Below are 27,465 nucleotides of genomic sequence, written 5' to 3'. Positions count from 1 at the left end.
CTTCACATGTGGATCAATGCACACACAAGATGTACACAAGGTTTATACTGGGGTTCAGGGTTATAGATCCAATTCAAAATGTCTTTGTTTGACCCATCTGCAAGCACAAGTCATATTGGTGTAAATATCTCTTGGTGAAAATTTTTGCACTATACTAGAAAATTTATTGAAGTTTCATGATAAAAATTTATCTTATGGTGAAATTTACCATGTTGTATAATATTAACATACATATACATATACATACACACACACACACACATACATACACACATATGGCCTAGAGAGATGGAGACGCAGTTAAGAGTTCTAGTTTTGTTTGTAGAGCACTCAGTTTTAATTGCTAGCACATCGCTGGCCACTCAAAACCAACCATCTGTAAATCCAGTTCCAGGGGAACCAGCACTGGGTTCTATCACACATACTGCATAGAAAACGCACAGCAGTAAAAACTCCTACATATAAATCTAATCAATTTAATGATAGACAAAGAAAATAAAATGTATTAACTTCTTGACCTAAAACATGTGCCCAATAACGGGCTCTAAAGGAGACCATGGAAAAGAATTGATAAACTAACTCAATGTTTCTGTTTTCTGTACAGAAGGCCTATGAGCTGCTGTCTTCAGGTACGCAGCTCTCATATGCCTAGGAGCCTAAAGTAGGTATGTAATCCAGTGGGGCTCAGTGAAAAGGAAGCTAAGCATGACCTCTCCCCTCTCAGTAAGGAGCCTATAAAATAAAGGATGCCCAGTGCTACACTCCACAGAGCCAAGAAGACTGAACAAAAGAAGGGCACAAGAAAGGATAATTGAGAATATGGAAGGGTCATTGAAGGCATATGGATGAAGGGAAGCAGTTGGGAAAGGAGAAAGGAAGGAATAGGGTCACTGAGGGTCCAGTGTGGGGAGGGGGAGGGAACTATGATAATGAATGGAAATCTGCAACAGATAGGGGTGGTGAGTGAGGAGGCAACCTCAGAGAGAGACAGAGACTGAGGTAGGGGAGGCAACAAGAATCACTGGAGCTTGTGACTCACTGCACTGGGGATACAGAGCATGGGGATCCTGGCTCTTCTCGCTATGCAGGAAGCCCAGTGGAGCAACTGGAACATCGACCCAACCACAAAACTTTAAATCCAAATTTTTTCCTGTCTACAGGAAATGAAGGAATAGGGCTGGAGGGGAGACTGAGGGAACAGCCAACCAATAACCCACCCAACTTGAAACTGATCCCTTGAACAAGCGACAGTCCCTGACTCTGAATGATACCCTGTTATGCTAGCAGACAGAGTCTAGCACAGGCTGTCTGGAGAGGTTGCACCCAGCAGCTGACTTAGATGTACACACCCACAGCTAAAATTGGATGGATCTTGAAGACTCTTATAGAAGAAAAAGTAGAAGGATTGCAGTCCCTCAGAGGATAAGAACGCAACAGGAAGACTAACAAAATCGATTGACCTGGACTCTTAGGGCTCTTAGAGACTGATCCACCAACCAAAGAATATACAGAGGCTGGTCCTAAGCCTCCACACACATAGGTAGCACATATGGAGCTCGATCTTCGTGTGAGTCCCAAAAAAAACTGCAGCAGGGACTATCCTTAAAGCTGTTGCCCCTATGCGGGATATGTCCTTCTATCTAGACGGCCTTGTCTGGACTCAATGGGAGAGGAAGGGCATAGTCTCACAGAGACTTCATGTTCCAGGGTGGGAAGATAACCAAGTGGCCCCTACCCTCTCAGAGGAGAAGGAGGTGGGGCGCAAGGGAAGGATTGTGGGAGAGGCTGACAGGGAGGGGGCAGTGAGCAGGATGTAAAGTAAACAAGTAAAAAATAAAATTGAAAATAATTGAACATTTTTTCTAGGAAGCATCACATGGCACAACTGAGTCTCCAGTGAAACAATAAATTTTTACTTCAGTCTACTATCACATTATACCTTTAACTCTACAATTTATATATATGATCAATTCTCCCACACAGACTGCTGTGGCATTCCAATCGATCCTGGAGGAATATCAAGGGTCTAGGGATCAGGAGCCGCAGCCACTAGAAGAAAAACAAGAATTATCAACAGCATCATCAGGCACATCACTGGTGATATTGTCATGCCCAGCATCAACAACATCAGTATCATTATCATCGGGATCAATGTAGTGAGAAACAGTGAGAAGGTGGATGCTTCTCTTGTTATTTTTAATCTCAGAAGTTGCTTCTTTTGGAATGTTGCGGTCAAAGGCTATGCTAACCTCAGAAGTCAGAGTTCAGAATGACAGCATTAAATAGACAATAACATTTAACAGGAAGTTACCCCTGCTTAGTCATTCAGGAAACACAAGGTCTTCACTGGGAGTGACCATAATCTCCTCATTCTAGACTAGAAAACAACCAATCAGAAAACAGTTTTACATGTCACTTGTATTTGTCCAAACTGGATTTATCATGTTACTAAAAATATATAAATTGAAAAAAAGTTTCAGGTTCTAGGTTATTCATGAATAGCCCTATAGAAGCATGAAATTTATTAACAAAACAGACCTAGGTTTCAAGGGAAAAAAATTCATCTATTTTAAGCTACTATTTTTGTCTAACTAATCTGATCCAACTTTTTTGTCAGTGGGAGCTCCTTGGCCATTTTCTTCATGCCATGCATGTTGAATTTGGATTTTCATCCATGTTATGACAGAGAAAAGTGAGGATACAAGCCATAAAAAAGGCAAAAAGGGGATGTGTGCTATCGCTGGTGCCGGAAGATATCCACCCACCCTGAGAGGGTTCATGCTGTGGTTTATTGGTTCAGCTGACGCAGAAGCATCAAAATTATCAACAGGTGCCTGAGTAGCAGGCAGACCTTCTTCTATGTCAGGAATAAAAGAAGATTCCTCATCTGAAGAAGCAGTATAAAATATTTCTTCTTCACTAAGGGATATCAAAAGAGTCAGGTTAGTCATTTGAATGGAGTCAAGGGAATCACAAGTGCAGGAACCAGGAGTGGGCTCTGGGTCAGCATGGGGTTTGTACCTTGTACTCTCCTTGTAAAGAGGTAAATCAACTACATAATCCAATCCAATGTGACTAGCTGGTCCTGAGTCACCTGACACAGTACTGTCATCAGCATTTGTATGGGACAGCTCGGGCTCATCTGCAGTCAGACCGTCAGCGGAATTGGTGGACTTAGTCAGCGCAAGCTCAGCTGCAGTCAGACTGGCAGCGGCAGTGGTGGACTTAGTCGGCACAGGCTCAACTGCAGTCAGACTGTCAGCGGCATTGGTGGACTTAGTCGGCACAGGCTCAACTGCAGTCAGACTGTCAGCGGCAGTGGTGGACTTAGTCGGCGCAGGCTCAGCTGCAGTCAGACTGGCAGCATCCTTGGTGGACTTAGTCAGTGCAGGCTCAGCTGCAGTCAGACTGGCAGCCTCCTTGGGGGACTTAGTCTGCGCAGGCTCAACTGCAGTCAGACTGTCAGTGGCAATGGTGGACTTAGTTGGCGCAGGCTCAACTGCAGTCAGACTGTCAGCGGCAATGGTGGACTTAGTTGGCTCAGGCTCAACTGCAGTCAGACTGGCAGCCTCCTTGGTGGACTTATTCTGCGCAGGCTCAGCAGCATCCAGGCTGTCAGCAGTAGAAGTGGAAGGTCCAACATCAGCAGCAGCCTCAGAAGGCACGGAATGGAAATTTTCCATTTTAGTTTTTTCATCCTATAAGGAAAATTATCATTGTTATTTTTGATTTAAAATTCACTGATTTTATTCATTTCATCACCCTTCTGATAAAGTCAGGACCTTGATTTATAGTCCCCAAACTATTTCTGTATTCCGTCGATATTTAGCACTACATTCAATGATATTCAGTAACGTCTGATTCCTTTCAGGATGAGTAAACGGCCCAGAGTCTTTAAAAGTCTTTAATGTGGACATGCTTAGGTTTAAACTTACCACTATTCTGCTCTTTGGGATCTAAACTCATGGTACCTTTTAAGATGGAAATATATAAAAAGAAGTGACAAAATGTGTTTCTTGGCCTCTGATGTTTTGCTCTGCTTCTCCTCGAAATAACGATTTTGTAATATTCTCTCTCCTTCACATTCTATGGTTCATCCCAAAAGTTCCACCAGAGAACTACTACACCTGATAAAAAACTTCAGCAAAGTGGCTGGGTATAAAATTAACTCAAATAAATCAGTAGCCTTCCTCTACACAAAAGAGAAACAAGCCGAGAAAGAAATTAGGGAAACGACACCCTTCATAATAGTCCCAAAGAATATAAAGTACCTCAGTGTGACTTTAACCAAGCAAGTAAAAGATCTGTACAATAAGAACTTCAAGTCTCTGAAGAAAGAAATTGAAGAAGACCTCAGAAGATGGAAAGATCTCCCATGCTCATGGATTGGCAGGATTAATATAGTAAAAATGGCCATTTTACCAAAAGTGATCTACAGATTCAATGCAATCCCCATCAAAATATCAATCCAATTCTTCACAGAGTTAGAACAATTTGCAAATTCCTCTGGAATAACAAAAAACCCAGGATAGCTAAAACTATCCTCAACAATAAAAGGACTTCAGGGGGAATCACTATCTCTGAACTCAAGCAGTATTGCAGAGTAATAGTGATAAAAACTGCATGGTATTGGTACAGAGACAGACAGATAGACCAACGGACTAGAATTGAAGACCCAGAAATGAACCCACACACCTATGGGCACTTGATTTTTGACAAAGGAGCCAAAACCATCCAATAGAAAAAAACATAGCATTTTCAGCAAATGGTGCAGTTCAACAGAAGGTCAACATGTAGAAGAATGCAGATCGATCCATGCTTATCACCTTGTACAAAGCTTAAGTCCAAGTGGATCAAGGACCTCCACATCAAACCAGATACACTCAAACAATAGAAGAAAAAGTGGGGAAGCATCTGGAACACATGGGCACTGGAGAAAATTTCCTGAACAAAACACCAATGGCTTATGCTCTAAGATCAAGAATGGACAAACAGGATCTCATAAAACTGGAAAGCTTCTGTAAGGCAAAGGACACTGTTGTTAGGACAAAACGGCAACCAACAGATTGGGAAAAGATCTTTACCCATCCTACAACAGATAGAGGGCTTATATCCAAAATAGACAAAGAACTCAAGAATTTAGACCGCAGGGAGACAAATAACCCTACTAAAAAATTGGGTTCAGAGCGAAACAAAGAATTCACAGCTGGGGAATGCTGAATGGCTGGGAAAAAACCTAAAGAAATGTTCAACATTTTTAGTCATAAGGGAAATGCAAATCAAAACAAACCTGTGATTTCATCTCACACCGGTGAGAATGGCTAAGATCAGAAACTCAGGTGACAGCAAATGCTGGCGAGGATGTGGTGAGATTGCAGACTGGTACAACCATTCTGGAAATCAGTCTGGAGTCTCCTCAGAAAATTGGACATTGAACTACCCGAGGACCCAGCTATACCTCTCTTGGGCATATACCCAAAAGATGCCCCAACTTATAAAAAAGACACGTGCTCCACTATGTTCATAGCAGCCTTATTTATAATAGCCAGAAGCTGGAAAGAACCCAGATGCCCTTCAACAGAGGAATGGATACAGAAAATGTGGTACATCTACACAATGGAATATTACTCAGCTATCAAAAACAATGACTTTATGAAATTCATAGGCAAATGGTTGGAACTGGAAAATATCATCCTGAGTGAGGTAACCCAATCACAGAAAAACACACATGGCATGCACTCATTGATAAGTGGCTATTAGCCCAAATGCTTGAATTACCCTAGATGCCTAGAACAAATGAAACTCAAGATGGATGATCAAAATGTGAATGCTTCACTCCTTCTTTAAAAGGGGAACAAGAATATCCTTGGCAGGGAATAGAGAGGCAAAGTTTAAAACAGATGCAGAAGGAACACCCATTCAGAGCCTGCCCCACAAGTGGCCCACACATATACAGCAGTCCAGTTAGACAAGATGGATGAAGTAAAGAAGTACAGGCCGACAGGGGCCGAATGTAGATCTCTCCTGAGAGACACAGCCAGAATACAGCAAATACATAGGCGAATGCCCGCATGAAACCACTGAACTGAGAACGGGACCCCCGTTGAAGGAATCAGAGAATGGACTGGAAGAGCATGAAGGGGCTTGAGACCCCATATGAACAACAAGGCCAAGCAACCAGAGCTTCCAGGGACTAAGCCACTACCCAAAGACTATACATGGACTGACCCTGGGCTCCGACCTCATAGGTAGCAATGAATATCCTAGTAAGAGCACCAGTGGAAGGGGAAGCCCTTAGTCCTACTAAGACTAAACTCCCAGTGACCAAGATTGTTAGGGGGAGGGAGGTAATGGGAGGAGGATGGGGAGGGGAACAGGGGGGAGGGGCTAGGGGGACGTTGGCCTGGAAATCGGGAAAGGGAAATACAATCGAAATGTAAATAAGAAATACTCAAGTTAATAAAGAAAAAAAATAAAAATAAAAATAAAAAGTACCTGAGTTCCATGTCTTTGCTAAGTTCTTCCTAGAATAAAAATTACTCAGGTTCATCACCTGTAGTAGTTAATTGGAAACCAAATTGATCTAGGCATAAACGAAGAGCATTTGAGTTTGGTTTCTATAAATTTACAGTTTCTAATGATTCCATTATGTGTAATAATTATATCTGAACTTCCTCTTTCCTAATGATGAAATTAGAGGTCTAGAGGAAGGTAGTTAGCTACGTGTTGACAGTATGCAGTGGAGTAAGGAGTAAGTAGTGTGTGTAAGATCAGCAGACACACCCTTCTGCTTGCTTTGTAACTTCTGAAAGGGGATTTAAACAGGAAAGATGGCTGTTACTTTTGAATTTGTTTCTGTACTTTCTGTGACAAAATATCTGATGGGGAAAACCAGTCACTTATTTCAAGGAAGGAACAGGGAGGCCTGACTTTTGGCAGTACATTATTGGTTCTCACAGGCTGGTAGACCGGGAAGCAGATAACACAGTACTGGTACCACAAGTAGTCACAGCCATTAAAATCTACCACTGAAAACCTTCTGCTAGCGAGGCCAGACCCCAAAAGTTAAACAATCTCCCAAACAGTGGCCAAGTGTTCAAACACATGAACTCACATCTCTTTGTCTGATCCTCCCATGCACTGCTTAGCATTTGTGTTAATGTTAAATAACCCCGCCCCACACACACACATGCAGAGTTTATCTACTGTTTGTCTGTTAATGCTAACCAAAGTGTAAATCATGCTACAAATGTGATAAACCTACTTGGAAGCCTGACTGATAACTTGAATTTGATACCTGAGACTGGAAACAGAGGAAGGGAAAGATTCATTCATACAAGTTATCTTTTGATACCCACAATTCAACTTACATTCTCCTACTCCCCAAATAAATTAAGAACAGGACGTCCTTGAACTGACAGAGACCACCCTGCCTGCTTTATGAGTTCGTGAATTAACTGTGTACTCCAACATACCCAGCCACATGTTGTGGGCACCCTGCCTATAAGTACTTTGGACTTCAATGGGTAAAACCAGAATGCTGAGGTCCTGTCCAGGAAGTTAAGAAATATCAGAAGACTGACTTATTTCCCCTGATGATAATTTTAATCTTTTTGCCTATCAAACATATTAAATCTGTGTGCTGGAAAAGGGGCTGAGGAGTTTAAAACATTCATTGCTCCTCCAGGACACCTGGCTTTGCTTTGTAAAACACATAATATTGGCTGACAAAGTTCTGGAACAACAAGAACAAAGGATGAAATGACCTCTTCTGATTTTTGTGGGAAGCACACGCACATGGTATACAGACAGAATACACGCAAAACATTCACACACATAAAGTCAGTCAATCCAAAGTAAATGAAACACAACTATGGTGGTCGCTTTCATGTTGACTGTACCTATTTCCAGGAGCATGTACTATTTGGTTTCTGTATTTTTATGAGTTCTCCTCAGTGAGTTAAAAACATGCTCATTTTCTGTTTTTTCTTCTGTTTCCATAGTCTAATTTACTATTATTACATTTTATGACAGTGATTCTCAACCTGTCTGTCATACCCTATTGGAGGAGGGCATAGAACAGTCTCACACAGGTTGGCAAAGACCTTCTGAAAATACCAATACGACATTACAGTTGATGATATTATCAATCTGACACTGATGCAGTAGCAACAAAACAGTTGTATGGTTGGGAATCACCACAGCATGAGGAACTGTATTAAAGGTCACAGCATTAGGAAGGTTGAGAAGCACTGCCTAATGCAGTGACTGGCAAGGAGTGAGGATATGGAGAGTGTGAAGGGAATGCTCAAGGCTGATCTTTCTCTACTCGTTCACTACTTGCACTAGGAAGGCATAGGCACAAACACCCATCACTCCCCTTCACAAAAGGAAATAGGTTACTTCTCACATCAGTGGGGATTACCGTTGCAGATGTATTTTCTTCCCATACTTCAAGAATTGGGTCTACCCGAGAAGACACATAAACTCCAGATTTTCTAAAACTGTTCTGGCTCTTCTTAGGTTTTATGTGGATCTTTCTCCCTGATTCTCCCTGCAATGCAGAGGGGACAGTTAACTTTTTATTTGGTCCCGAAATTAACTCTTTTCTTTTAGGATGCATGCTTTTAAATCAACTTTATTACTTAGGAATTACAGGATATTGACACATGAAAATTAAAATTCATTATTAAATATAAAATATCTTCTAATATGCCTACTTACAACTTAGCAGAGGAGGACGGTAATGGGGGGAGGATGGGGAGGGGAACACACATAGAGAAGGCGACAGGGAGGGGCTAGGGGGATGGGGAGGTTTTAGGGAGATGTTGGCCAGAAACCCGAAAACAGAATAAGAATCGAAATCTAAATAAGAAATACCCAAGTTAATAAAGATGAAAAAAATTGCATGCATTTTCCTGAGGGTCAAGTCACTTAGGAGATTCCTGGATTATAGAAATGTCTGGACTTACTAAGAAGTACTTATTATATATAAGTACACTGTAGCTGTCTTCAGACACACCAGGAGAGATCATCAGATCTCATTATAGATGGTTGTGAGCCACCATGTGGTTGCTGGGAATTGGATTCATCAAGACCTCTGGAAGAGCAGTCAGTGCTCTTAACCACTGAGCCATCTCTCCACTCCAGGAAAACCCGTATGGGAGAGGGTGAGGGGGAAGGGATGGGGGCTCATGGACAGGAAACCGGGAAGGGGAAAAACATTGGAAAAGTAAAGAAATATATCTAATAAAGAATTTTTAAAAAAGAAATATTATGGTCTAGTAAGAGTCACATTTTAAAATCAGTCAAATGTGTACTCATCTCTGCAAACAATACTTGTCAAACATCAGACATCTTCTATTGTACAAGGACTGTGCTCAATCTTCCACTCACTATGTATTTTGAGTCCATTCTCTTATTGGCCACCACTACCCACAAGGACTTACTGCTCACTTGCAGTTTGTAGAAATCTCCACATCTACAATGTAGACTCCCTTGAGCAATCTTTCCATATAAAACTGATCCCAGTTACACTATTGCTGAATTATAACAAAATTCATAAGAAAATTAATTTCACAAAGAAGCATTTTACCTTCACAGAGGAGGTAGAGCTGACATTATCCACATTCACACACCTAGGAACAACAAAGGAGGGCTTGTCAGGGAGCCTTTAGAATAACAGCATGCAACATTCTTCCAACCTCAGTTAGGTGGCTCAATCCCTTCTTCTTGAATAAGAAACCCAGGCAAACTAGCCAGTAAACTTCAGGGGATTCTCTGTCACCACCTCCTGCCTCATCGTACGTGCCCCAGGATTCAGATGCACGTGAGATCATCAGACTTCATGTGGATTCTGAGAATCCAAACTTCCATTCTCACAGACTCATGGCAAGCACTTTATCCACTGAATCATCTCCCTTCCTAAGGATGTTTGTCCATATCTCATGCTGTGTGGGAGATAGGTCTAGTAGTTTGAACATGGTTTGCTCTACAAATAATTGTTTAGCTTGTGATTATAGAAGAAATAAAGAAGCTGAAATCGTTGTACACAAAGGCAAAGACAGTGTCATGTTCTGAACATTATACTTTTTACAGATTAATGTATTGTACAATGCACACATTCTTACCACGGTGATCTTCCTGTAAGTTGCATACCAGCTTCTAAATAGGGAAGCAAAATTTGTCACTAAACAACTATAGGAAACATGACAATAAGTGCAAAGGCTAATATTTGTGACCCTATATCTTTTGGCACCATTTATGAAAAGCCTTTAAAGTGAATAATTATTTGTAAATAATAAATATATGCAAAAACCTTCCTTCCCATTTCCTAGTATATTTTAAAGACAAAGAGAAAATTTCATCAAAAGTTACTACTTATAAAAATTGTTGTGCAAATTACCTATGATCCTGATCACTATCAGACACAGAAATTACCATCTTAGCCTGAATTGTTGTCCCATAGTGAAGGGTTAAAAGGACAGCGTCATGTTGCCACTGCTGCTTTTTGCCTCTGGACTGGGGTTGTTTGCAGCGCTCTAAGTGAGCATGCTCATCTCATACAGTAGTGAAAGGGGCTGCTACAAAGGTCGACTTGAACTTCCTTCACTGTGGAGGAACATTCATTGCTACCACCGGGAAGCACAGTCTCTGGTGACTGTCATTGCAGGACAGTCAAGTATAGGAGACCCAAAGAACTTTACAAAACATTTCCAGCTGCAAGTGTGACAAAGCTCTTGAGAGATCAGTGTGTTACTGTAGTCGAGATCTTCTGAAGAAGATGTTAAGGGCCCTCAGATCTAGCATTGACCCCTAGCTCATTTCCAGCAAAAAGAAGTTCAACATCAACTTCCATTGCCGGCCATGGCAAGAGCAACTGGAAAGACTTCCTTAGTAGTTATGCAACATGAATTATTACTCCAGAGAGAGAAGCATGAAAGAAACTTGCAGATAGAGCAGCAATCTCACATAAAACATTTTTAAAATATATTTCCACATATAAACCATAGTGTGTCTCAAGTTTCACTCTCTGGATAAAGCCTGCCCTCGAAACATGCTTCAGAGAATGAACAACCCTAGTTCATTTCCTTTACAGTATGTAAAACTCCACTGCACACCCCTTGGCATTGCCCATGACCAGAGCAAGTTTTTTGTCCTATCAACAAATGGGCTGAGAAAATGTCTCTATGGTGGACCGTATGCTCAGCATGTGTGGGGCCTCTTTCAGTCCTCGACAACACAAACAAAACTCCAGTGCTGAAATACATTTTTAAAAAAGACACCCACATTATGATAATTCTGTTTCCCTCAGGGTTATGTGAAGAGGGTCATTTAGGTTCCTCTACACTATTCTCTGGCTGGCTCTCTCCAAAGGCACAGTAGGTATGAGAGATGCTGTGGTGTAGGTTGCTGAAAGGATAAATTCTGTGGTGCTTCTCCCACTGTTGGAATCTAATCTTATTCAGACTCAATCAAGGGATCATTCAGTGCTGTGTACTGGAGAATGATGTGGTTTTTCAACCTTCCATCTACTGTGTCAATGTTGTTTTTACTGGAAATTTTGTCTTGCAGCATATAAATCAAGTAGCACTATATCTTTTGCTAATTAATAGGACTACAGGGAAAAGGTGCTGTCAGAGTAGCCCATATGGAAGCCGCTTTCATTGAATGCTAAGAATATCAGTTTTTATTCCCCAGCACTACCTACAAATCTCACACACTATTCACTTCTCCAAGGGTTCCTGAGTGAGCCAGATATTTATAATATCAAGATATTTACATTAAATGGAAGACATCTAAAAATAACTATAAGATAATCTATGAATTATCAAATAAGTATGATTGAAATATTATGAAGGGAAAAATTCCAGATTATGCTAAAAACATTTAGTCTCCAAAACATAATGAAAGTAATTGAATATTGTTTTGGTTTGTTTTTTAACCTTATCATATTTTACAGACACTAACACCTATAATACGTAGCATTAATCATATATATATTATATATAAAAACTGAAATAAAAATGTATTTTATTACAAAGTCAACTTACTGCTATGTGTCTAGAGAAGACACAAATCATGGAATAGTGTATTTTTTGTATCATAAGACACTACACGCATGAGTAGTTCAATTTGAAGAAGCTAACACGTCAGACGGTATAATTTGAATTTGACATTGCTTAGAAACAATACCTTAATAAATCTATAGTCTAAAAATGGTTGCCAGCAAGTGAACAAAGAATATAAATATATTCGTATTTGATTTCCTTATTCTTTTTATAGTAAGGGTAGAATCAGTAGAGGACTTACACTTAATCTTACCTGAATTATGCTGGATAGATGTTTTCAGAATGGATTTTAGCTGTCTTGGTGATCTTACTCGACTGCGGGGTATTTTAAGAATGTTATGTTAATATTCATATTAAACATTAATCCAATGCATTGAATTACTTCTTGTTTGATTTCCTAACTTATATTACATTACAAGTCTGGGAATACTTTCCTTTCAACTTTTCCCCATGTGGAAAAAAGGGAAGGAATTTAGCAACACAAATGAAACCATTACACAGTTACACACACACACACACACACACACACACACACACCTTTCCAGCTTTTGCTCTCATAGCTATACCAAGTGATATTTTTAATCCGTAGATGCAATGGAATTAGTCCCCTGACTACATTAATCATAACAGTCTCTGCCCCTGATGCAACAAAGCACCTTTTCCCATGATACTTTGTGAATATTTCACTATCTATGATGGTATCACCCAAGTGGTTTGCTTGTCGAACATCAAATAGATTTCTGTTGCTGCTAGAACTCTTCAAAACCCACCACTGCTTTTGTAATGTTCAAGCTGCTCCTTCTTAACTCATGCATGAATGAATCCTGAAGTCACAATATGCCTGTTTCTGTGCCATTTATGCGTTTTTATGAACATAAGAAGGTAATAACAGAAAAAAAGAACAATAAGACTAAGCGCATTGAGACTGTGAAACTGTTTGCACTTCCAAGTATAAGTTAAAATGCATATTTTGCAAGGAGTCTTTGAACAGTTTTAGTATGGAAAAGTTTGAATCTTGATTTTTGACATTAGCTTGTATGATTTAGGAAATTTTAAACATGGAGGAAATAAGTCATTTGATAGTATTTATAAAATGTTTTCCTGATGTAGAGCCCAAATAAAGAGAACAACATAATTGTCTTCTCTTGTGGAGGTAATTACTCTTAATGAGCACAGAATTAGCTTGAAATACACCTTTTAATTTTCTACCAAACCAGTGTCTAACCTAGCATCCTGGACAGGAATGGATGGGCCTTCACCTGTATGTTCATGTCCAACTGATGTGGAAGGCAAAAACCCCTTTTATACAGAGATAAATAATTGTCACATGGTCATTTAGTTCTATACATTCAGCTAACCTATTGAGATTCAAAGGATCTGTTACTGTGGAAAGCAGATCATATGAATGGATAATTGACGGGTGGAACTTTCAGGAAGACATTGGACTTGTGGAATAATTAAAAGGTGAATGATTCCCTCGAGTTCCAATGCCAGGTGGAATTACATGCTCTAGATGTTTCTCTGTCCTCCATTTTCACACACTGTCTCCATAAAGGGTTGTTCCCAACCTGAAACCCACATCACGTTCCGTGGGCCATGCTAGTGTGGCCAAATGTCAAGCTAGCCCCAAGCATTCTATAGCCTAGCACGGCTTCCTGTCACAGACTCTTCTCACACTCCCAACAACCCAGTGAAGTCATGACTCAACAAACTGTAGCCCAGCAACCAGAGTCATATGTTAATTACTTAATGAACAATACATTCGCACAATTAACTTATAACTAACTTATAAGGACATAAACCGCCCACCAAGATAAGATATAGTTTGTTCATCTAGACACCCAAAATCCTGTACATATCCATCCCTTCAGAATAACCATAACACCCAATAAATGTACAGAGAGAATTCTTAACATCCACCTTCAAATTCTCTCAGCCTGTCATTGGATGGACTGCAACTCATGGGTGTCTTCCAACATCTATGATATATGCTACACCTTTGCATTCATAGCTGGTGCCAAAGGAGGAAAGAAATTGTTGCCATCCTCTAGTAATGACTGACTGAGAATCATTCCAAATTATGTAACATGTCAGACAAGATGAATGACTGAAATGATAACTATGAGTGTGGGTCTTAGTGTACAAGTATTTAGTAAGGCTTTGAAAAGCCAAAGAATCTTAAGTAGACACTAACTTGCACAGTTAATCCTAGCAGGCTCTTTTTAAAAACTGTATAGTTTGTTCTTGGAAATGGTGGGTGAGTATAATTTTCATTTTCTTATGAAATACACCGAACAAGTTTTCAACCTAAAATTATATTCAGAATATTGTGGGACCTGTAAGACACAAGTCTCAAAGTATACCCAAAATAATTTACTTATTATCTTTGCATTTCTCTAGTATTAATGTATTGTTAAACCTTACCGGGACAAAGGCCTTTCATTGTTAAAAACAAATACTTCTGAAAATAAAAACAAAGAATGTATTATTACAAGTATAGAAGAATATTACGAATAATCAGACTCATTATTAGTATCAATGTCTATAAGAGCAATCTAGAGAGTATTCTAGAGTAAATATTCATTTGTAGCCAATTACTTCACTTAGAACCAATCCATTCCCTATATATTTCAAATCAAGGATGACAGCAATTTATCAAACATTAATGTCTAGAAATAAATAGCCGTAAACAATTGCGATGATCCTAACTGAACTCTCTCAGAATGACAGGAAGCCCAATCCTTACCAGTATGAATATAATCAACTGTGATTCTTTTTACTCTGGGCTAATGATTCTGGAAAGAATAACAGATTGGGTCTGGTGGTGCATAACATGAATACCAACACTGAGGAAGCAAAAACACATTGATCACTGTGATTCCTTAGACAAACAGAACTACAATTTAGTGAGACAATGTCTCAACTTCACCCGTAAAAAGAGAAAAACCCAGAGCCCACCTCAGGACACTGCACCTGAAAAACACCCAGGGATAAACAGTTGGCTGAGGGCCAGCATGAGAATACATTCAACAAGAGCCAAATCAACATGACACATCCTGAGCCCAGATATCCTACTACAGCAAGACCTGGATATCCTAACACAATCAAAGCACAATGAAATTACTTTGAAACCAATCTTATTGATATGATAGAGGAATTTAAAGGAGAAATTAATAAATCCCTTAAAATGTACAGGAAAATATAATCAAACAGGTGAAAAATGAATAAAACATGTCAATACCTGCAAATGATAAAAAAAGAAATAAAGGAAACAAACTGATGGAACCTTGGAGATGGAAAATCTACAAAAGAGAACAAGAACAGAAGCACAGCCAACACAATAAAAGAATTGGAAGAGATGATCTCAGGCATAGAATATATACTTTAAGAAATTAATACATCATCCAAAGAAAAGGTTACCTAAAAAAATGACTGACCCAAAATGTTCAGGTAGTCTGAGACACTGTGAAATTTCCTACTAAGAATAATAGCCATGAGCAAAAGTGGAGAGTACGAGCTCCAAGGATGAGAACATATGTTCAGCAAAATCATAGAAGATAATTTATACAACGTAAAGAAAGAATGCTTATGAACATAAAAGAACCTCACAGAACACCAAATTGATTAGTGTTCCCAACACATAATAATCTCTTCACAAAACGAGAATGGTAGGAATTAACACTCATTGGCTATTAATATCTCTCAATATAAGTGAACTCATCTTCCCCACTAAAAAGACACAGCCTGACAAGCAGGATGTGAAATTAGGACCAAATCTATGAAAAATAGGAATGGAAGAAGTTTCCCAGATTAAAGGCACAGAAAATATCCTCAACAACATCATAGAAGAAAACATCCCAAACTTCAAGAAAAAGATGCCTATCTACACACAAGAAGCTTAAAGTACAAATAGTACTTTATTGTGCCAGAAAAGAAAATCCTCCAGCTACATAATAACCAAAACAGTAAATCCACCAAAAAAGAGAGAAAATTAAAAAGCGGCAAGGAGAAAGAGGCAAGTAACATATTACATATAAAGGCAAACCAATCAGAAATATACCGAACTTCTCAACAGAGAATTAAAAGCCAGAAGTGCCAATGAGATGTCTTCTAGAACCTAAGAGACTACAACTGTCAGCCCAGACTACAACACTTAACAAAATTTTCAAACAACATACATGGAGTAAAAAGATATTTTGTGACAAAACCAAATACAAACTATATCTTTCTACTAATCCATACCTACCAGGGATGCTACAAGCAAAACTCCAAGACAAGTAGAGTAACTGAACTCAACAAAACAGAAGAAATTAATAATCACACAGCAAAACCAATAGAAGAGAAAGACATGCAAACCAACATCAAAATAATAAGTAAAAGCAATCGTTAGTCATTAATACCTCTGAACAGGAACAGATTCACTTGCCAAACAAAAAGACAGGGTCTAAGAGAGCAGATGTATAAACAGAATCTATCGTTCTGTTGCATATCGAAACGGAACTCAGCCACAAAGATAAAAACTACCACAAAATAAAGGGCTGAACCAAAGGACTGAAAAGCAAATGGACCCAAGACACAAGCTGAAGCAGTCAATCTAATAACTGGTAAAATAGACCTTCGATCAGAAATAATCAAAAGAGATGGGAAAGGACACTGCATACAAATCAAAGGAAAATACACCAACATGATGTCTCAATTCTGAACAATGCCTGAGATGCAAGGGCATCCTGCTTCATAAAAGAAACATTTACTAATTTGGCTAAAGCTTAAACCACACCTCAAACCTCACAAATTAAGAGTAGGGGGCATCAACTACATATTATCACTATTATGACCAAAGGACATGTCACCAAAAGAGAAACTAAACTGAAAAATTATGCAACTCATAGATGGCATGTACCAAATGGACCTAACAGATATCTACAGAACCTTTCACACAAATAAAAAATATGTACCGTCTCAGCATCTCATGGAATGTTCTCCAAAATTGAACATATATAGATACAGATCTACATCAACAGATAAAAGAAAAGGGAAAAAAAGAACCAACAACAATCCCCCCAAAAAACTCTTGCATCTAATAAGGTCACCATGGACTAAAGCTGGACTACATCAACAAGAAAACAACAGAAAGCATACAATCTGATAGAAACTGAACAATGCTATGCTCGGTGACCACTGGTGCAAGAAGAAATCGAAGACTTTCTAGAATTCAATGAAAATGAAGGCACAAAACATCCCAACTTAGGGAACACAATAAAAGCAGTGCAAAAGGAAAGTTCATAGCACTATGTCCCTTCATAAAATGGAGCGATTTCATAAAAGCAGCTAAACATCAAATCTGAAATATTGAAAAAAAGAAGCAAACAGGCTCAAGAGAAGATGGTATGAAAATTAAACATAGAAACATGGCAAACAATACAGAGAACAAAACCAAGGGCTGCTTACTCAAACCCACTGACATGTGATTTGACACCCATCACAAAACAAGGTGACAAACTCAAGTGAGAGTAAATGCTGGCAGGATGTGGAGCAAAGGGAAATCTACTCCATCACTGGTGGGTGTCAACAATAACTGGATATCAATTGGGTGGTTTCTCAGAAAACTGAGAATAGTTCTACCTCCAGGGCCAGCTATAACTCTCCTGGGTGTAGTCAGAAAGATGTCACACGATACCAAAGAACCACATCTTAAACTATGTTCTAGTAGCTTTGCTATGAATTTCATAAAGGCATTGTTTTTGATAGGTAAGTAATATTCCATTGTGTAGATGTACCACATTTTCTGTATCCATTCCTCTGTTGAAGGGCATCTGGGTTCTTTCCAGCTTCTGGCTATTATAAATAAGGCTGCTATGGGCTGGAGAGTTGGCTCAGCAGTTAAGAGCACTGTCTGCTCTTCCAGAGGTCCTGAGTTTGATTCCCAGCAACCACATTGTGGCTCATAACCATCTGAAATGGGATCCGATGCCCTCTTCTGTGTGTCTGAAGACAGCTACAGTGTACTCATATAAATAAAATAAATCTTAAAAAAATAAATTTTTAAAATGAAAAAAGACAATGTGGGATACCATTCACCTACTAAGGACAAAGATAATGAATTTTGCTGGTGAATGAATAGAACTTGAGAGTATCTTCCTGAGTGACATAACCCAGACCCAAAAGACATGGATGGTGTATACTCACTTCTAAGTGGATATTAGCAATAAAGTACAGGATATCACTACTATACTCAGGACCGAAAGAAGATGAGCAAGAAAGAACCAAGAGAGGATTTTGAATCTAACTTAGAACATACTGTAAAATAGTCAGAGGAGGCAGAGGAAGGAAGGAACTAGGTGGGAGTGGGTAAATTTGGGACAATTGAGTGTTTCAGGATCGGGTCTGGGGAGATACAGAGGAGATGGCTTGACAGCCATGAAAATGAATGGATAGCTGCAGCTGGTAGGGGTGGGGTTATGGAAAAATTTTACTTGATCATCACATTAGATGCTGATAAAGCCATATAAAAACAAACACCCCTTCATGTTAAAAGTCTTAGAGACCTCAGTGATCAAATTTGCATACCTAAACCAGCCAATAGACAATAACAACTTAAATGCAGAGAAACTTAAAACCAGAGAGTAAGCAAAGCTGCCCACATACAAAGGAGACCTCGCAAAATCTACCAAAGTACACCTACACCAAAGGTGATAAACCCTTACAGAAAAGTGTCTGGATACAAGATTAACTCTGAAAACCAGCAGCCCTCCCTCATACAATAGTTAAAAGAGATAAGAAAAAATTTAGCCAAGCAAAACCCTTCACAGTAACCACAGGGAACATTAAATAGCCCAGTACAACTCTAATCAAGCTACTTAAAGTCCTGTCTGTCAAAAACATTATGTCTCTGAAAAAGGAATTAACAGGACATCTGAAGATGGAAAGGTCTCCTATGCTACAGATGGATAGGATTAACAAGGTGAAAATGGCCATCTTATAAAAAGCATCATCACATTCACTGCACTTCCCATCAAAATTGCAAGACAGTTATTTACAGACCTTGAAAGAGCAATTCTTTCAAAAAAAAAAACCCAAGATCGCTAAGACATAGATAGATAGATAGATAGATAGATAGATAGATAGATAGATAGATAGATAGATAGATAGATAGAGTTAGATATCGATATAGATATAGATCTTGAATAATAAAATAATTCTTGGAGGTATCACCATCCCTGATCTCAAGACATATCACAAAGCAATCATAACAAAAGTTGTATAGAATTAGTACAGAAACAAAAAGTTGATAGGTGGAATCAAATCAAAGAAAAGACACACATATCTACCAACACATGATTATGACAAAGAAGGCAAAACCATACAATGGGGGAAAAATGAAAGTATCTTCAACAAATGATGCAGGTGTAACTGGATGTCTGCATGAAGAAGAATGCAAATAGATGAGTATTTATCACCCTGCACAAAACTCAAGTTCACATGGATGAAAGACCTCAGCATTGAAGCAGAAACATTAATATCCTTGGAACATTAGTACAGTAGACAATTTCCTAAACAGAACACCAATGTCCCAGCCTCTAAGACCAACAACTGATAAATGGGGACTCATGAAACTGAAAACCTTCTGTAAAGCAAAGGAAACCATTAAAGGACAAAACAGAAGCCTACGCATTGGGAAAAGATCTTCACCAGTCCTGCACTTGAAAGAGAAATAATGGTCAAATTATATATAAAAACCCAAGGAGTTAGACACCAATAAACCAATTGGAAAGTGAGGTAAAGTGGTAGATGGAGAATTCTCAACAGAGGAATCTCAGGAGGCAGAGAAATAGTAAATGTTCAGTCTTCAGTCATCACTGAATGCAAATAAAAAGAACTCTTAGATTCCATCCTACCCCAGTCAGAATGGCTAAAATAGAAAACACAAGTGACAGCACATGCTGGCAAGGATATTGAGCAAAGGAAACACTCCTCCATTGTTGGTGGGAGGACACATTTACAACCCCCTTTGAAAAGGAACTTGACAGTTTTTTTTTTTTCTAAAAATTAAGAATGGATGGGATTGGCAAACATCATAATGGATGAGGTAACTGAAACCGAGAAGGACAGGCATGGTATGTACTCACTTAAAGGTGAGGACCTTAGCAGCCATAAATTACAGAATAACCAGGCCACAGTGCACAGACCTAAAGAAGCTAAGTAATGAGGGCCCAAGGGAAGATGCGTGAATCTCACTCAGGAGAGAAAATGAAATAGATATCAGGATTCAATTGAGGGAGGGAAATTTGTGGGAGATGGGGAGGGGAACTAAGGTGCAGAGCAGGTGTGGTGTGGGAGCTGGGACAGAAGATACCAGTGGAGAGGCATCTCTATCGTGAAACAAAGACCAGGAACCATGGGGGCTCTTAGCAGTCTATCTATGGAGCTGAGACTCGCGGAGCCTACTAGCAGCAGGTGATATGCAGCTTTCAGTGGTCATCTTCTGTACACAGGGGAGACTTCCAGGAGAAGGAGGAGAACACCAAAGCACTTAGAAAAACATCAACCCAAAATTTATCCTACCAGCAAGATAGGCAGGTTAAAATGGAACGGACATTAAGGAGATACCAAACCAATAACTGGACCAACTTGAGACCCACCCTGTGGAAGAGAGCCAATCTTTGACTCCATTAATGATATTTTGCTATGCTTGCAGACAGAAACCTTGGCTAATTGTTCTGAGAGTCTTCATCAAGCCCTGGATAGAAACAGATGTGCACACCCACAGCCAAATAAATATCAGGTGGAGGTTGGGGCGTCTTGTGAAAGAGTTGGGTGAAGGATATTGAATTCAAAGGAGGACAGTGCCATTGAAGGTTCAGAAACACAACAAGAAAACCTACAGATTAACCAACAGGGGACCATGAGGGCTCACAGGGACTGAACCACCAATCAAAGAGCACGCAAGGCTGCACATAGACCCCATATTCACAGGTAGCAGATGTGCAGCTTCATGTGCTCTTCATGTGGACTCCTGGTTTACTGAACTGAGGGCAGGTTCACATTCTGTTCACATTTGGATTCCTTTCTGCTAGCTGGGCTGCCTTGTGTGGTCACAGTAGGAGAGGAGCTAAAATGTCTGCACTATTTTATCTAGGGTGAATAAGACCAGCTACAATATAGTAAATTTATATATGATATAAAAATCTTACCTTTGTTAAATCTGACATGCTTCACTTTTTTTTTATGTGCTGGTCTTCTTGCACTGTGGCATAGATTTTAAAGTTATGGTTATCGTACTATTCATAAGAAAAACATTTAGCGAGCATTTGAAGCCCTTTATATTTGAGTCCCCTGTGTCTTAGTTTAGATGTTTACAAACATTCTTTTTTGAAACCGGATCTCACTATGTAGCCATGCTGGTCTGAAACCCACCCCATAGACCATGTTGGACTTAACTCACAAAGGTCTGTGTGTCTCCTACCTCCCACAGTCTGGGATGTAATTCATGGAACTACAGGTCTAGGCAAATAATCTTTAATTCATTTTTCAGCAAATGATTATGATTATTGACTGGTATCCTCCCGAATTTCACAAGAGAAAACATGAGGCATGGTTAAGTTTTAAATAGAGCACAAACTAAAAGGCTCGAGAAAGCATACACACAATCTTTCCCTCTTTCCCTCCCTTCCTCCCTCCCTCCCTCCCTCCCTCCCTCCCTCCCTCCCTCCCTCCCTCCCTCCCTCCCTTCCTCCCACTTAAAAACTCTAATGACAAGATTTGCCTTGCTCAGGGATGTATGGCATTAGACTCTTAGGGAACACTAGGAGGAAAGATTCCAGGTCTGCAAGGAGATAAGAACTCCAGAGGACAAACAACAGAGTGAAATAACCTGGACACCTGGGGCTCTCAGAGACTGAACCACCAACCACAGAAAATACACGGGCTGGACTCACACCTTCCCACTCATATGTAGCAGAAGAGTAGCTGGATTTTCTTATAGGTCCCAGTCAACTGGGATGGGGCCTATCAAAAACTGTTCCTTATACATGGGATACCTCCTTCTAGCTGAGCTGCCTTGTCTGACCTTGGAGAGAGAGGAAGTGTCTACCCTTGCAGAGACTTGAAGTGCCTGGGTGTGGGGATATATAGGGGATCCATGACTGCTCAGAGGTAAAGGGGAAGGGGAACCGGAAAGGACTGTAGAATAGGGAGACTGAGACAGGGTCAGTGAGTTTGATGTAAAGTGAATAAGAAAAAATAAAATTAAATATTTCAAAGAGCATTAAAGTTTTGAAATGAGAGTGAGCTCTCTCTAGAAAGGCTCACCTTAAAGCACAGATCTGTTGTCTGGAAATAATGGCTCAACATAAACAATAGGTAAACATGTGTACTAAACAGGGAATTTCAGCATAAACAATTTTATTTCATATGGAAAGGAATATAGCTTTGTAAGATCATTTTGTAGAGCTAAACATTAACAAAGTCTAGGACAAGATTTATAATTCTACAATACCAGAATATGTGGAAGGAAATGAACTATTTATATATCCACATTGAAAGCTCCATCTGAAATATGACAAAAAAATGTCTTGGACTGCAGTATCAAGAACATTGCTGGTTCATTACAGGATGAAAGTTTACAGAAAACCTCCTAGCAAAAGGTAGTTTTCTGCTGCATTGGACATTTCAAAACTCAAACAGATCATTAGGAAACACTATTTATTACCTGTGATTATGTATGTATAATTCTAAACATGTGGCTTATGCTGTCATTTTTAGAGTCAGAAATTATAAAATTTCAGACTCAGGGACTGGGGGTGTTTATTCATGGTAGAACATTTGCCAATGACACACATGACCTTTAATTCAGTGGCAAACTGTGTCAAAATAAAAAATACTGAAGTGGACCAACAGCTGATGTAGCTTATTCTTTGTCTTGGTTCATGACTCACGAACTGAACTACTGAACTATGTAGTAATCCTGGTACTGCTGTTCTTTTGTTGTGTTGGAACAGTCTCCGTATTTCCTGTGTCATAAGCTTTCTAAATATTTGTCTCTGAGTTTTTCAAATCATTTAATATCATTTTAATATTCATACTTAAGTAATTGTCACCATCAAGAACAACACTAAGATTGTAGGGAAGGGAGAGGTAGCAATGAATATCCTAGTAAGAGCACCAGTGGAAGGGGTTCCCTGGGTCCTGCTAAGACTGAACCCCCAGTGAACTAGACTGGTGGGGGGAGGGCGGCAATGGGGGGAAGGTTGGGAGGGGAACACCCATAAGGAAGGGGAATGGGGAGGGGGATGCTTGCCCGGATACCAGGAAAGGGAATAACACTCGAAATGTATATAAGAAATACTCAAGTTAATAAAAAAAAAAAAAAAAAAAGAACCTATTCTGCATACAGGCAACATCCTTTAGGATAACCCATGCTGTAATTGTTTGGGACTCACACAAAGATCAAGCTGCACATCTCCTACCTATGTGTGTTGAGGCTTAGGACCAGCCTCTGTATGTTCTTTGGTTGGTGGTTCAGTCTCTAAGAGCCCTAAGAGTCCAGGTCAGTTGATTTCGTTAGTCTTCCTGTGGCGTTCTTATCGTCTGAGGGACTGCAATCCTTCCACTTATTTTTCCATGACAGTCTTCAAGATCCATCCAATTTTAGCTGGGAGTGTTCATCTAAGTCAGCTTCTGGGTGAACCCTCTCATGGGACAGCCTATGCTAGACTCTGTCTGCAAGCATAACAGGATATCATTAATAGTGTCAGGGACTGTTGCTTGACAATGTGATGGGTTTCAAGTTGGGTAGGCTAGTGGTTGGCTTTTCCCTCAGTCTCTCCTCCAGTGTCCCGCGCGAGCTCGCCAGCAAGAATACATGGGAACACACGAATTCTTACTGCAGCTAAACATTTTTTGAATCTTAAGGAGAGGCCCGGGACGCCGGCAGGGCGCGGCTTATATACACCCTAGCGCGGCACATCCACACCTGATTGGTCGCTTACCCAAGATCTCATTAGGCACACCCCGGAGTGGGCAAAGACCTGGCACGAAGGCACTCTTGCACATGCACACACAGTTAACTTCCTGAAAGGAAGTCGGCTGGCGCGGCGGAGGCCCGCGCCATCTTGTGGTGGCGAATGTTATTGCGGCCCTCTACACTCCAGCCCTGTTCCTTCATTGACTGTAGACAGGAAAAAAATTGGATGTAAAGTTTTGTGGTTGGGTCGATGTTCGAATTGCTCCAGTGGGCTTGCTGTGTAGCTAGAAGAGCCAGTCACCCCAGGTTCTGTATCCCCAAGGCTATGATTCATAACCTCCACTGATTCTTGTGTGCCTCCCCTATCCCATTCTCTGTCTCTCTCTCTGAGGTTGTACCCTCACTCAACACTCTTACAAGTTACAGATCTCCATGTAAGGTTTGTATGTAAGCTTGTGGACATGACCTGTGGATGATTAACAGACTATGGCTATTTTTTATGCGTGATTGACAGGCTGTGAAAATTTCTTCTGGATGACAGAGAGTTGAGAGTTGCTTGTAGATGACTGACAGGACAAGGAGGTTTCCAGTGGATGATTGACAGGACTTAGGCAATTCTTATTGATGATTGCCAGGCTGTGGGATTTCCCTATGGATAATTGACAGACTATGGAGGGTTTGCGGACAGATTTTTTGATAAGCTGTGTGTCTTGTGGATGAGTGACAGGCTGTGGGTCTTAGGCTGGATGATTGACACAATGTAGACATGACCCACTGATGCAGTTTTCAGACCACGTGTATCTATGTAAATTCTTACCAACAAATGAACAAGGAAACCCCCAGTCACTAGTACTTTGATTTTTTTTTCATTTCCAAATTTCATTTTTTATGCCCAGGAGTAATGTTTCTGTATTTGCTTCCATCAGGATCACAACATGCTTCTTAGGTAATAGATACAGTATCAATGGTAACACAGGGACTAAAAGGTAGCAAAGCAGGACTTCACGCTTTATGGTAAAATGGTCAGTGTGTGCCTGGACTTACACCAAAATTGGTAAATATCACTATGAGGTGAGAAACAATGGCACCCCAGCTCCTGGATTTTAGATTCAAAATGGTTTAAGCAAAATGAAATGAGGGTCCCAAAGACCAGGGTTCATTTCATAATATTTAAATTTATGAAGTGTAAGGATCTTGACTGGCTAAAGAAACAAAAAGGTGTAAGAATGGGACAATCTTGAGAAATAGTAGAATGGGGATTCTACACAGTACATGTGGGAAGTTACATGTGGGGAGTAAATGGACTGACAGAATGAAAAATTCCAGTTCATCAAGTCGGAGTATTTAAAGAATATGTTCAATAAACAGAGGAATATTTTGGAATTAGAATGCATAATTTATTATTTATATGAAACTGCAGCTTAAAGACTAATTAATTAAGCCTTTAGAACTACAAGATGATCAAGAAGCATGTGGACAATGGAATGTCTACTACTGTGCTACTGGTTCTCCTTCCTAAGCTAGTACAGCCTAAAAATAGGAAATAAGGGATAGAGACTGGGGTGCTTGGTAAAACTCAATTGGCAAAACACTTGTCCTGAAAACCTCATTGCAGATGTGGGTATAATGGGATCCCCAAAGCTTACTTTCCTGCAAGTATGAAGATAATTTTGCTCCAAGACAGAAAATCAAACACACTAGGGATTTGAGTGAGTGAACAGTCTCCAAAATGGAGGGACCAGGGGTGGAACGAAAATGAGGGTTGATGGTCTGTATTCAGTCCCTAGAACCCACAGTATAGCAGAACAGAACTGTCAAGTGGCATTGTCCTTTGGCCCAAACACAGTAATCCACGTGTGGGGGGTAAAGTGAGAGAAAGACAATATCAGTCTCTATCTTTCATATGTGGATCAATGCACAAACAAGATGTACACATGTACACAATGTGAGTACTGGGGTTCAGGGTCATAGATCCAATTCAAAATGTCTTTGACCCATCTGCAAACACAGGTCATATTAGAGTAAAATGTTCTTAGTGAATTTTTTTTTACATAAACTAGACAATGTATTGAAATTTCATAAGATTTTATGATAAAATTTACCATGTTGAGATATATATATATATACCTTTAGAGATGGATGGGCTGTTAAGAGTTCTAGTTTTGACTGTAGAGCTCTCAGTTTTAATTGCTAGCACATTGCTGGTCACTCACAACTATCTGTAACTCCAATTCCAGGGGAACCAGTACTGAATTCTATCACACATACTGCATAGAAAATGCACAGCAGCAAAATCTTCTACATATAAATCTAATCAATTTAATGATATAAAAAAATGTAATTTCTTTAACTTAAACATGTTAAAGTGCTGAATAGATGGGCTCTAAAAGAAACATTGGAAAAGTATTTATGACTTAATTCAATGATTATGTTTTCTTATAGAAGGCCTAGGATTGGCTCTCTTTAGTTATACAGGCCTCTTATGCCTAGGAGCCCTAAATAGGAATGCAATCCAGTGGGGCTCAGTGAAAAGGAAGGTAAGCATGACCCCTCCCTCTCAGGAGGCAGCCCATAAAATACAGGATGCCCATGATAGACTCTACAGACCCAAGAAGGTAGAAAAAGAAGGGCACAAGAAAGGATATTTGAGAATATAGAATGGTCATGGAAGGCATATGGATGGATGAAAGGAGCTGATTAAGAAAGGAGATAGAAAGGGATAGGGTCAGGCAGGGTTCAGTGTGGGAAGGAGGAGGGAACCATGATAATGAATGGAGATCTGTAACTTGTAAGGGTGTTGAGTGAGGGTACAACCTCAGAGAGAGAGACAGAGAATGGGATAGGGGAGGCACACAAGAATCAGTGGAGGTTGTGAATCATAGCCTTGGGGATACAGAGCCTGGGGTGACTGGCTCTTCTAGCTACGCAGCAAGCCCACTGGAGCAATTCGAACATCAACCCAACCACAAAACTTTAAATCCAATTTTTTTCCTGTCTACAGTCAATGAAGGAACAGGGCTGGAGGAGAGACTGAGGGAAAAGCCAACCACCAGCCTACCCAACTTGAAACCCATCGCATTGTCAAGCAACAGTCCCTGACACTATTAATGATATCCTGTTATGCTTGCAGACAGAGTCTAGCATAGGCTGTCCCATGAGAGGGTTCACCCAGAAGCTGACTTAGATGAACACTCCCAGCTAAAATTGGATGGATCTTGAAGACTGTCATGGAAAAATAAGTGGAAGGATTGCAGTCCCTCAGACGATAAGAACGCCACAGGAAGACTAACCAAATCACCTGACCTGGACTCTTAGGGCTCTTAGAGACTGAACCACCAACCAAAGAACATACAGAGGCTGGTCCTAAGCCTCCACACACATAGGTAGGAGATGTGCAGCTTGATCTTTGTGTGAGTCCCAAACAATTACAGC

The 27,465-nt window shown here is 39.9% G+C and overlaps 2 protein-coding genes across 2 annotated transcripts in view; both read right to left on the bottom strand.

Annotated features, from left to right (window-relative positions):
• The window catches only part of Poteml2 (POTE ankyrin domain family member M like 2), a 464,489-nt gene that overhangs the window by 190,388 nt on the left and 246,636 nt on the right, over positions 1-27,465 (bottom strand).
• LOC148000435 (uncharacterized) lies at positions 1,893-14,937 on the bottom strand. The gene is made up of 8 exons (XM_087589576.1): positions 14,913-14,937; positions 14,496-14,532; positions 12,325-12,386; positions 10,131-10,164; positions 9,596-9,638; positions 8,426-8,554; positions 3,022-3,698; positions 1,893-2,919 (listed from the first exon to the last, which is right to left on the bottom strand). Exons 1-8 carry the CDS (start codon positions 14,935-14,937, stop codon positions 2,592-2,594), a joined length of 1,335 nt encoding a protein of 444 aa, XP_087445702.1. The 3' UTR covers positions 1,893-2,591.

Source organism: Rattus norvegicus, chromosome 16 (assembly GCF_021556685.1).
Source record: "Rattus norvegicus strain SHRSP/BbbUtx chromosome 16, alternate assembly SHRSP_T2T, whole genome shotgun sequence".
Taxonomy (NCBI): domain Eukaryota; kingdom Metazoa; phylum Chordata; class Mammalia; order Rodentia; family Muridae; genus Rattus; species Rattus norvegicus.
This window is presented reverse-complemented; position numbering and strand designations above follow the sequence as displayed.